This window comes from Lagenorhynchus albirostris, chromosome 7 (assembly GCF_949774975.1).
Source record: "Lagenorhynchus albirostris chromosome 7, mLagAlb1.1, whole genome shotgun sequence".
NCBI lineage: Eukaryota > Metazoa > Chordata > Mammalia > Artiodactyla > Delphinidae > Lagenorhynchus > Lagenorhynchus albirostris.
This window is the reverse complement of record NC_083101.1, coordinates 34,944,600-34,957,220: the sequence shown is the minus strand read 5'-3', so window position 1 is coordinate 34,957,220 and position 12,621 is coordinate 34,944,600. Positions and strand designations below refer to the sequence as shown.

Below are 12,621 nucleotides of genomic sequence, written 5' to 3'. Positions count from 1 at the left end.
CAAAATGGAAATAATGACACTGCTTCCTCCCAGAGCCTTAGGGAGATTCCCGGCATAATCTACAAAAGGGCCCTTTAAATACAGCCCTCTGTCATAGCTACAAACTTCCAGAAAGCCAAGCTGAGTGCTAGTTAGAGGAGGGTACTAATTAATTGGTCAAATAATAGGGTGTGGGGCAAATCACTAAATCTCCCTCTTCAGGCTTCTGGTGGGGCAGAAACTATGGCGGGCAGTCTGCTTGGGCAGCCCCTGCAAACCAGCTCCTCTCCCCTGGGGCCCTTCTCTGAACACATGAATGCAATGGTGCCACATCCGAACCCACTCAATCCCCCCACAAGAACCTTCCTCCCCTTCTTGGATAGGACAGTCCCCATCGGGTAACTGACACTCTCAACCTCCCACTCACCAGGGTCCCAGCTCCTCCCTCCCTCTCACCAACTGCACCCCAAGGCTGGCAAGCTCTTCTGCCCTACCCACCTGCTCCCACCTGCAGCACCCCTCAGCCACGGCCCTGGCTCCGGCCTCAGTCCCCTGGCCCGGATGACTGTCGTAGCCACAGAACCACAGAACCAGTCTCGCTGCCTCTTGCTTCTCTCTGCTCTAGTCCATCCTACGCACCCAGGCGGCACAACGTCCTAAACAACTTCCTAACCTGCTCAGGATGGGTGGCGTCCCCCGCAGCCTCCACGCTCTGCCCACACACGAGGCGCGCTGGTGGGTGGGCAGAGGATGCCAGAAACTTTGCTGCCAATTGACCTGAGTCTACTTTTGGACAGGCATTTCCATCAGTTTCTGTGCCTTCAGATCTTTTAATGTCTCTCTGGAATTCTAAAGGGCAAGAGACAGGGATGGGGAGGTGAGCTCCTCTATTTCACATTCCCGTTCCTTCATTTCCACCTTTGGGAGGATGCCCGTTTCTCTCACAGCTGTCAGGAGAGAGAGAGGAGTTAGGGGCTGCGTTCCTGGGGTCTGGGCCCTCACCCCCGTGAGGCTGGTGCCAGCGCCCAGGATGGTGCTTGCTCCTCTGGGAAAATCCATGACAACCCCCAGAGTCTGTGCTCCTGCACTGAGGCCGAGAGGGGAACATGGCAGGCAGCCACTGGGCCAAAGCTGTGCCCCCTCAAACCCCGAAGACAGCACTGAGACCATCCTGCCCTCCTGAAGGTGGTCAGGGCTCTGGGGACAAGCCTCCAATCTGCCCTTGACTTTGAGAAAGCCCTTGAGCTGAAGTGACCAGAGGCTGCAGAGTGTCTGGGATACAGACCTCTCAGTAGCAGAGTTCCCAGAAATGAGTTTACGGGAATCACAGTTACGTAACACTCCCCTTTGATCCTGTACCCACGGCGAAAGCTTCACAAGAACAAGGACTCTGCTTTGTTCACTGCTCAACCCCTAGAGCACAGAACGGGGCCAACACACAGTGGACTCTTGCAAACACCCATCCAATGGACATACGCGTCACACTTTGCTCCCTGACTAAGGCCCTGTGACTTCAGACAACTGTGTCTTGGCAAATGGAAAAAGTTGCTCATAGCAGGTAGTTGTTTACTGTTTGCTTCCTTTTCGTTTATTTATTCTCCACATAGACTTGTATTCCTGGGCTCATTCATTCAACTAGTAAATATGTACTGGGCCCAGAGGAGACATGAGGATGGGTAAGACCCAGTCCTCTCCTTCAAGAAGCTCTCGGCCAGGGAGGGAACAGAGAGAGCAGGCACAACCAGAGACCTCAGGTAGCCCACCAGCATGGAGACAGAACCGATCTCCAAGACGGAGCAAGGCACCAAAGGTCTCCTGCCCGACTCCCACCTAACTCCCACCCAGAGAACAAGCCAGCTCCTGCTCTACCTTTCCGCCCATTTAGCAACTGGTTAAACTCAGACTTTCCAGATCTGGCATTTTTCAGAGGAGGATGGCATGTCTCTGGGCTCCCGAGGGGGCCCCAGCAAATCTGTCTACCAGCCCCGGGTCCCTGGAATTAATTAACAGCCTCATGAATTTAACAACTGTTTACTGAGCCCCTACTTTGTGCCACATACTACTTTAGCTACTGAGGCTACAGCAGGAACAAAGCAGACATTTCTGCCCCTGTGAAACCCACACCTTAGTGGCAGACAGACTATAAACAGATAAAGTGTGAGTAAAATATATAGTATGATAAATAGTGAGCAGAGTTAAGGAACAAAACCAAGCAGAGAAGGGGGGTGAGAAGCGTTGGGGATGGGTTGAAATGGAAGTTAAGTGGCCAGGGAAGGCCTTGATGGGAAGGCCACTTTGGGTCAAGACGTCAAGTGTGGCTCTGCTCAATACCCGCTATCTGCACAGCCCATGCTGGTCTTCAGGACCCCTGGCACCCCTTCCTCTGTTCTCTTTCTGGTATCACTCTGCCTGGGCTGTTTTCTACTACAGACATCCGTGTTTGTCTGGGTCCTTGTCAACCTTCCCTATGCGCCAGGGGGCACCTGGAGGGCAGGGACCGAGGTCTCGCACACAGCAGGAATGCTGTCAATGACTGTCAGCTTTCCGTGGCCTGTCCCAGTCCTGTCGCAACTTTCCTGAAAAGCTGAACAAGCTCAGTGTCAAGGGTCAAAAGGGCAAGGGGCATGTGGGGTGAGAGAATAGGAAGCAACTGCCAGTGTGGGCTCACTGGTCACCATGGGAACCTGGGCTTCCTGCTGTCTTCCTCTGCAGCTCCCCTCCCCACTGGGCCTCCCTGGGCCTGGAGCTCAGCAGGTAAAGCACCGCTGGGCGTGTGTGTGAGCTGTGCTTTCTCAAGAACAGGAAAGTCATCGGGTGACTAATACAAAATCTATTTATACTTGATTATCTCCTTCCTGTCCAGTAGGTAAGTCATTCTGGTAAATGATAGACCAGCCAGGGACCTATGCACAGTCCATGACCGAGCCTTCTATCTGTCAGGCAGGAGTGGGCAAGGGCAGGTTTCCAAACATTTCAAAACCAGACCAGGAGCCCTATGTTAGAAGTCAGGAGACCTGCTCTGTGGCTTGCTGCTGTGTGACTCTGGCCAGCTTGTACCCCTCTCTGGGCCTCAAGTGGAAAGAGGATGCAAGACAGAAAGACTGCTCTTCAGGGACAGCTCCAGCCTGACATCCCCCAGCCGGCGGAGAGCTGTGACCCCCGGGACAGGCTGAAGCCTGAGGCGACTTGGAGAGCAGGCAGGCCAGGGAGGAGCACGGGGCCTGCAGAGGGGGAGGGGAATGAAGGGTGCGGAGACTGTTCGGGTAGCAGGGCGGCAGAGCCAGCCAGGTGAGGAAGAGAGGCGAGTGCATGGACATTCTGGGAGCAGAGTCCACCGGCACTGTGGAGCTGGAAGGGCCTGGGCTCAGGGCCCAGACAGAAAGGCCCTCTACTTTCCCACCACCAAAAGGACAGGAAAACAGTGCTGCCTCAAACTATTATATATAGAATGGATAAACAACAAGGTCCTACTGTATAGCACAGGGAATTATATTCAATATCTTGTGATAAATCATAATGGAAAGGAATATTTTAAAAAGAATGTATATATATGTATAACTGAATCACTTTACTGTACAGCGGAAATTAACACGTTGTAAATCAACTATACTTCAATTAAAAAAAACAACAACAATGCTGCCTTGAGCCAGGAGGGCAGAGATGACAGTCAACATGCGAGGAAGGCAGAAATCTCAGGTAGGGTGGCTGGAGGTGACCTCTCTAATGGCCAGTCAGGACTCAAGAGGGCCCCCTCTCTGAGAAGCATTTGCGGGTCTTTGGGGCTTTTATTCTGGGATTCAAGAATAGCAGCTCCAGGAAAGGCCTCTGGATGCTGGCTGTTCAGAGGGTGCAGACCTGCAGGTCCCAGCCCTGTCTGCCCTGAGAGCAGAGGGCAGCATGCACGCTCCTGGGATGGTGCCAGAGCCAGCTCTTCCTCACAGCCTGGCAAGACCTGGGCTGGTGCCAAGTGGAAGTGGGTGTGGGTGGGGTGGGGGAAGGTGCAGTCCTGACCAGGACAGCTGGAGAAGCCCAATGTGACCACAGAAGCGGGGAACCTAAGTGCTTATAAAGATCCTCATGGAGCCCAGGAAAGAAGGCAGAATCTGATTTTTCAGATGAGGGAGCTGAGGCCCAGAGAGGGGAAGCAACCTGCCTCAGGTCACACAGCAGACCAGGGCAGAGCCAGGGCTAGAATCCACATTTCCTGCTTCCTTCCTCCTGAAACAGGCCACCACTGGAATACAGAGACTTGAACGTGGTACACAACCACCATTCTCTTGGAAGGAAAGTATGTTGCTGCTAGAATAGGCCATGCCAGAGGAAGAGAAGATACAAAAGGACGCCTCCACCCCCTGCCTTAAAAATAGGTGACTGGCTTTACCTGGAGCGTGCCTATAAGCACATGGAGCTTAAGAGGGCAGAAGGCAAGTCTTAAGCAAGGAAAACAGCCACGCCAGGGCAGTGGGGCTGTGTGTGAAATGGCCTTCTTTTAATTTCCTCTTATTGTGCTATAAAGTTGATTTAATAATAAAAACATGCTAAGGACTTTTTAATGCATAATTGCTTACATATTAAAAATTATATGAAAATGCTTTCAATTAATACTTATATGATTCATCCTGTGAGATGACACTTTGAACAATTTTATATAGGACAGGGAGGGGGCAGGGGGGTGAGAGTCGCACCTAAAAATGAGGCCTAAGTAACTGTAAAATTCCCAGTTATTTCTGCAGACCCTCTGGGAGTCCAGGACGGATGTGATAGTGTTTCAGCTGAAGGCAAGGGCTCCAGAAGGGGCTGCTTTTCCTGGTTTTACTGCTTACTTAACCTTTCTGAGACTCAGTATTCTCATCTATAAAATGGGGATGATAGTAGTACCTATACCTCACAGGCTCCTTGGGAGGATTAAATGAGCTAATCGTGGAAAGTGTTTGGAGCACTGCCTGGCAGAGAGGAAAGCCCTCTGAAAAAACAAACTACCACAGTCCTTGTCACCAGCACCACCTTGGGTACCTCTGAGAATTCTGGGGCTGAAGGCCTGGGGAAGAAGGATCCCAGGTGAGAAATATTCTGTACCTTTAGGCTAACTAGGGCCTCATGATACAATCCGACTTTATAAGCTCTTGCCCCATGTGCTTTTCCTATCAGGATCCTATCAAAAGCCTCATCTCCTTCCACTCCTCTCCAGCAGAGAATTCCCACACCTCCATGCCTTTGCCCAAGCTCTTCCCTCTGCCTGGTTGCCAGGCCCAGCTCTCATCCCCACCACTCCCACCTCCCACCCCACTTGGATGGCCCAAACTAGAAGCTGTGGTCTCTCCTCTGAACTCCTGGAGATTCACCTGCTCACCTCTGTGCACCAACCAGACACCCAGGTCCATGCCTGTCTCCCTGCTTCATGGATATTATTGCTAAAGGCAGGGGCACTATTTGCCCAGGTTACACGGTCCAGATTCCAACATAACAGGGCTTAGCAAGGGCTCCAGGGTACCAAGGGTACCACAGAGGGGCAGGGGAACCACCTGCTCCAGTGTCCTGCCACCCACCTCCAAGTGGGCAGGGGCCCCTACAGGGACTGGCCAGAGAATTCAACAGCACAGAAAACCATGTGAAGAACCAAACAGGCCCTCTGCCCCCCAATATCAATAATCTCAAGCACATGGACAAAGTTTGTTCCTCCACCCAAGACTCACATCAGTGTTGTGTGCCCTATTTTACAAAGCAGCCCCCAACCAGCTACGCATCCTGACACACACAGTCACCCAAGTCAGCCTGACTCAGAGCCCAGCACCCTGGACTTCTCTGGCGGTCCAGTGGTTAAGACTCCGAGCTTCCAATGCAGGGGGTACAGGTTTGATCCCTGGTCGGGGAACTGCGATCCTACACGCCGTGTGGCCCGGCCAAAAAAGAAAAAAAAAAAAGGAGCCCAGCACCCTTCCCACCACATCAGCAGGTCTCTGTGCAACAGGGGCCCTCAAGCCCCAGGATCAAGTCTCCGGGAAGAAGGAAAGAATGGGCTGCTAAGCAGGGATTTGGAGAGAGGTGGCCTACCTATCGGCTCAGTGGGAGGCTTGGCCTGGGGACACCAAATACATAGACAAGGGAGCAGAAAGGAAACCAAGAAGTGGTGTGATCCTTCCTCTTCAATTCACACATGGAAAAAGCCAAAACCAGAATCTGACCTCAAGAGGTGGGCCAAGAAAGACGAAAAGCGGAACCAGGACTGCACAGTTGGCATGAGTCAGGCTGGCACTGAGAAAGGAAGCTGCCAGCCCTAACCAGATCCTCTCCTATTCAGAGGTGGTCTCAGGTGCTCCCTTCGTGGGGCTGATCCTGGGTGTCTAATGATGGGGGTGGACACAGTGAATCATGACATCTCGGAGCTCAGGACTGACACAGACCTCAGGGGTAGCTTGAACCAACCACACATCTGAGACTTAACTACCTTCATATCATCTCCCAGTGCTGGTTGTCTTGCCTCTGCCTGGATGCCTCTAGGGATGGTCAACTCACTGCCTCACAAGACAACTTCACATTTAATCAGTGTGTTAAAAAAAAAAAATCTCAAAAGGATCATGACTTTTCTGAGTCTCAGTTTTCCTACCTATAAAAAGGAAAGCTTGGACTGGGTCACTAGCTTTCCAGCTGGGTTCCATAGAGCCCTAGGGTGTTAAGGAAATATCTCCAGAGCTGCTGCTGAGGTGAGAGAGGTGATGAGGCCAGAAAATGAGGCCCAGGCATACATGGGTTCTGAGGTTCCACGGAGAGCTGAGCCTCCCTTTTGGATCCAGAACCTAATTCCTGTGGTTGACACAAAGGGGAGTCTGTGGGAGATGGTAAGTTAAGGCAGACAGAGAGAAGGGGGTAAGAGGAGCCCCTAGAAAAACAGGCATGCTTCTCCATGCCCTCCATCCTAGCTACAGCCAATGGGCTGGGCCGAGTTCTCTGTTCACAAAATCACACCTCCCACAGGCTCCCCACCACCTGCTGCATGGGGCCAAGGACAGAGAGGACAAAACCTTACCACTTAATCACAGGCCACGGCGGCCATGCTGGGGAGTCTGAAGACCAAGCTCCAGGGAGTGCACCAGGGCTGGACGGGCCCTGGAGAGAAGTCCTGTGTAGCAGTTAAACAGGGCCTTAGACAGCCCCCCAACTGACTACCCGGCTGTGTTGCCTTGGACTAATTACTTAGTCTCTCTGTGCCTCAGTCTATTGGTAAAATGGGCACCTCCACTTCGAAGAGTGACGCTGAAGATCCAATGAGAATTCACACCAAGTGCTGTAAACAAGTACAAGAGACCTTAGCAGTGGCCTCCACTGCTGTTGCTGTTATTATTGACCCATCATTCCTTAAACAGGGAAAAACAGAGGCACAGAATGTGCTGCGCAAGGTCAAACAGCCAGTTCACAGACAAAAGCAGCTAGAAGTACTGCTGACTGCCCACTCCAAGGCTACTGCTTCTCAGGGGGAAACTGAGGCCCAGGGGTCACTTAGGTGACAACTGGCCTTCCCAGATCTGCTTGACTCCAGTCTGGTCTCCTTTCAAACCAGTACAGAGATGCACGCCATCTCAGGCAGGGAAGCCATGCTCTTCCTGGCAGCATTATTCTTTTCCTTTGTTTTTTTTTTTTTTTTTTTTGGCCACAAGGCTTGTGGGATCTTAGTTCCCCAACTAGATTGAACCTGGCCCTCGGCAGTGAAAGCATGGAGTCCTAACCACTGGAATTCCCCTGGCAGCATTAGTCTTACGTACCAAAGAGGCCTGCCTCGTTACTAGAAGCTACGTGTACTCATACACATAAATGTTACAGCATCAAAAAAAATGGTCCCCCTAAAAGGCTGAATATAACTTGTTCTGTGCCACACCCCCTGCTCCACTGCCATCCCCAGCACCAACCTCTGTTACCTCCCCCTCCCCCGGGAGCTTCGTGGCAGCTCAGTGAGCTACTTCCTGGAACATTTATATGGTGCTGGCTAACCCAGCCCCCATCCTTGCCATCAGTCACTGCGGTGATGGTGATGTTACACACAAAGAATTCCAAGTCAAAGAGAGCTGCTGCAAGGTCATTACACCCAGAAAACGTCCTGTTTAATCACGTATTTCCTTAAAAACAAAAACACGGGTAAATTTGGGCATAATCTCCAAGGTAGGAAGAAAGCACAGAGCAGCAAAGAGAAGGATGCTTCTTTGGAGACAGAATGCCTGAGATCCTACCAGATTTCCAGCAAACTCACACTGCCCTGCCTTGGACCTGGCCCCCGTGGGTGTGCCTCATTAAAAAGTCAAAGTCTCACAGGAGAATTCCACCCAGTTAATCAGCTCCTTACCGCTGGGGTCCATGGCAGCACCCAGGAGGGGCCCAGCTCCACTCCAAAGACACTGAGCAGTGGCGGACCCTCCCCAAAGTCTGGGCTCCCAGCAGATGTTCCCACCCATCCCCTTCAGCCCCCTGCCCCCATGTTCCAAAGATGCAGGTCTGGGTCTCTCCCTTCTGCTGGTGTGACCCCAGGGAAGTGACTTGTTCACAGTCTCCCTCACCTGTGAAATGAGACAACACCTCCTTTGCAGGGACACAGTGAGGTTTAAAGAGTGTATATGTCACGGGGCCTAGTATGGAGCCTGGGACCTGGCAGAGGCTTCCAGCCTCAACAGCTCCTGCCATTTCCTCATGCCCGGATACCTGGGCATCAAACTCAACATTACACCTCCTCCAGCACCCAACCCCAGAGTCTGCTCTGCTGAGCACAGGCCATGCTGGCCAGTCCGCCTCCAACTTACTATGTGTCCTCGGGCAAGTCCCTCTCCCTCCTAGTCTCAGTTTCCCCATCTGTAAAATAAGGCTGTTGGGTTTGGATGACCTCAAAGATCCTTTGCTGCCCTGATGTCTGAATGTGCCAGTGTCCCAAAGTTACTCCTGGACCCACCACTCCTTTAACCCAGGCCAAGGCCCGCTGAGTGCAAGACTAGTGGAAGCTACAGGGAGGCGCAGGGCCACGGCTGCCACCACTGGCCCTCAGGGCTGAGCTGGGCTCGGGGCTGCTTCTCTGGGCCTGATGGGGGTGCTGGCACGTGGGTGGAGGTGATGGGGCGTGATGGCGGGAGTGGGTGTTCCTACAGGCCTGAGGTGAAGACTCCACCAGCAGATCTGCTTTCCTGAGTTGCTGGAAGAGAACAGGCTGCTCCCCACCTTGGGACCCTGGCCCCAAACACATACTCAGCTCTTGGGTTCTTGCCGCCCATGGAGGCCGCTTTGCCAGGAGAGACTAGAAAGATGGGAACGGCCACAAGAGGTGGCCCTCCAGCAGGCTGGCCGAAGTCCCTCTGGTCAATTGCTTCCTGCCTCAGCCCTTCACAAAGTGGCCAGGCGTTCTGGAGGCCACACTGGTGGCCAGAGAATTGCCTTCCATGAGCAGGAAGAGCATGACGCAGAGTCCTGGAAGCAGGGCCTGGACTCACACCCATATTCTTCAGCAATTATCCTACAGGGTCTCCGCAGACCGAGAGCTAACGTTCAACGCGGGCCCAGAATGTACTAAGTGCTCAGTAACTGTTTCTTCCCTTCCTCCTCCTCCTTCTTCTTTTTTAAAAAATATATTTATTTTATTTTTATTTCATTTTTTGGCCGTTCCACATGCTGGACCTTAGTTCCCCGAACAGGGATCGAACCCACGACCCCTGCAGTGGAAGCGTAGAGTCTTAACCACTGGACCGCCAGGGAAGTCCCTCCCTTCTTCCTTCTAATTCAGAAGGAATCAAGAGAAAGTGCTCAAAGACATGAACACAAATAAACAATAATAGAGTCACAGAAGGAGGCACCTGAATCCCAAATCCTGAGACACACAGGGCACCAACTCACTAGGCCTCAAAATTCGGGGGGCTACCCGCCCGCGCTCTGCAGCACGTAGTGACTCTGCTCATATCACTGTCCTGTGCGGGGTCAGAGGGGGCCAACCCACACAGCTGCTCTTCTGTGCCTGGACCATCCTCCTGAGCCAGGAGGACGTTCATGGGGGGCTTCTCCTCTGCCCGTGATCTCCCTACCATCCGCCCATGCCTGGGGTCTGTTGAGATGGCTGATATCTGATAACTGCTCATTCTTTAGAGATGCTCCAAGCATCATCCTGGCAAAAAGAGGCCCCCAGGATACCACATACCTGGCCACATTCTCCTGGGCCCTACACCATTGTTCTGACAGGTTTTATCATCAAGGGCCAATAGGAAAACAGCCAAAGGAGGAAAGTCTCTGTGTTTCCTGTAAACCTGCCACGTAGACCATGGCTCTTTAAGCTGCTTCCAGCCCTAAAATAAAGATTTTCTTGTATGGGGCCAGGGATAATTCTGTCCCTAACGATCTAGTCTGCCCCCTTCTACTAAGTAATAAAAGCAAGGTGACCCAGCTGTTTCTTTTATTGCCCTGGCTGCTAGGAAGTTCCAAGCTAAGTTTTCCATCTCAAGTGCTGTATCTTTCTTTAATCTGAAATTTCTAAGAGAACTTTCCCCCCCACTTCCCCATGTACTTCTTAGTCCCTATCTTGGTTAACTGTACTTGGTACCCTGGTATCTGGACTGTCACTGTGCCCTGCCAGTTTCTTCCTGAGGTCGGTGAAACACGAACAGATAAACTGTGGTAAAGATTCAACACGGCACTGCCCCCCAACCACCACCTTGAAAGTACACACCTTCACCTCTGGAGGCTGGCGGTGACCACAGCGCCCGTCTGCCTCCCTGCTGAGTTGCAAGTCTCTGTGCCAAGGGCTCTGCTTACCTGTCATGATCCTCTGCGCCTCATAGGGCTCCATGTAGCCAGCACTCTCCCCCTTTCCCGCTTTGCTTTTCAGATCATTCTTGGCATCAAAGGGATCTGAGTAGTCATCGGCGATGGTCACCTGCAAGGAAGATGGCAAGCGTGTGAGTCCACCTGTGGCTGTCTACTTCACTTCTGTTCACAGCCAGGCTTTCTCCAACAAATATAAACTGAGCCTGTGCCAGATGAGCAAGGAGTAGGAGGCAGAGGCAGGAATCTGAGCTGGTGCCCACCCTCAGGGAACTCTGATTCTTGCAGGGGTGACAAGGGGCCCATGCTGCAGTGCTCCATCGTAAGGGAGGGGCCTGAGCCTGCATATGTAGGGTGGCTGCTCCGGGCACAGTGAAGTGAGGACAGAAGGGCATCTCAGTACAGAAGCACAGAGGCAAGAACTTGGAAGGTGTCTTCGGGGAATGTGACTTGCTCGATTTAATGGAATGGAAACAGAGGAAAGTTGGAAATGAGCTCGCAGAGAGCCTAGAAATGCTGACATGCTCCTGGAGCTGGCTGAGGCATAGAAGAGCTTGCCTAGAGATAATTATGTCCAGCGTTCCATTTTCCCCAAATCTGGAACACAACCATCCCTTGGGTAACCAGGCAACAATCTGGTGAGATCAACGCTCTGCAGAGATGACTGAGTCCCCAGACAGGCCCAGTGAAAACACCAAAGCAGCTCAGGGATGAATGGATAGACTGCCAAGGCCAGCGAGGGCCTTGGAAGCAACACATCAGAAGACCCTTCCATAACAGATGGGGAAACTGAGGTCCAGAGCGGGCACCTTGGCTGGACCCTCTGCCTCCCAGAGCCCTTCCTGGACTCCTCTCTTGTCTGTATTCCAGAAAACAGCAAAGTTCCACAACAAACAGAGCAGTCACCTGGGGCTAGGCAGTGGGGACAGCAGGGGAGTCCCCTAAGAGTGTGAGAATCTGAGTTTTGAACACTTCAAAGTTCCACATTTTCCCTGGAGAAGGGTAAAACTTCTCAGTTGGAGGCTAAGAGTAAACACAGCAACTTTTCCTCCCATTTCTTTTTTTTTTTTTTTTTTGCGGTACGCGGGCCTCTCACTGTTGTGGCCTCTCCCGCTGCGGAGCACAGGCTCCGGACGCGCAGGCTCAGCGGCCATGGCTCACGGGCCCAGCCGCTCCGCGGTATGTGGGATCTTCCCGGAACGGGGCACGAACCCGCGTCCCCTGCATCGGCAGGCGGACTCTCAACCACTGAGCCACCGGGGAAGCCCTCCTCCCATTTCTGACTACCTAACCTTCAGGAGAGGCACTCTCACCAGAGGGGAAAGGACAGGAACCCGCCAAACCCGTTCCCTTTCAATGCACCCTTTGCTCCACCACAAACTCACTGTGACTTCTGCCCCTTTGGTCACACATCTGGCAAAGGGCAAGTCCTCAGCCTCCCAGCCAGGGCCACCCAGCTGCCTTTCTCGGGAGGGGGTAGGTTAGCTTTTCTCTCAACCCTTGGGGTTTCATGAATTGTTATTTAAATTGTGGGGTTAATTAGAAACCACAGGAGCCTCCACTCTCTCCCAGCTCCTGGAATGTAAAGCATTTGAGCGGCCTGTAAACCCAGGGGAAGGGAAAATCCCCCTTTGTCTGCCGGGTCATGGCAGTTTGTGGCAGCAACCCTGGCAGCAGGAGCCAGTGACCTCCAGTTGCCGGGAATGTGATGCCCGCAGCCCTGTCACTGGCGTGTGGCCGGGAGGGCCGACGGGAGGCATAGCACATAGCAGTCACTGCTCCCCTAAGAAGAGCAGGCTTATCGGTGGAAGACCCAAGGCTGGAGCGCCCGCAGTCTGAGCATGTGCAGCTCCCCTGCCACCG

At 52.7% G+C, this 12,621-nt stretch overlaps 1 protein-coding gene across 1 annotated transcript in view; it reads right to left on the bottom strand.

The window, feature by feature from the left end:
- SHB (SH2 domain containing adaptor protein B) overlaps window positions 1-12,621 on the bottom strand; it is a 135,160-nt gene that overhangs the window by 74,681 nt on the left and 47,858 nt on the right. Inside the window, 1 exon segment of the mRNA XM_060153195.1 lies at window positions 10,750-10,870. Coding sequence (XP_060009178.1) covers window positions 10,750-10,870 — 121 coding nt within the window.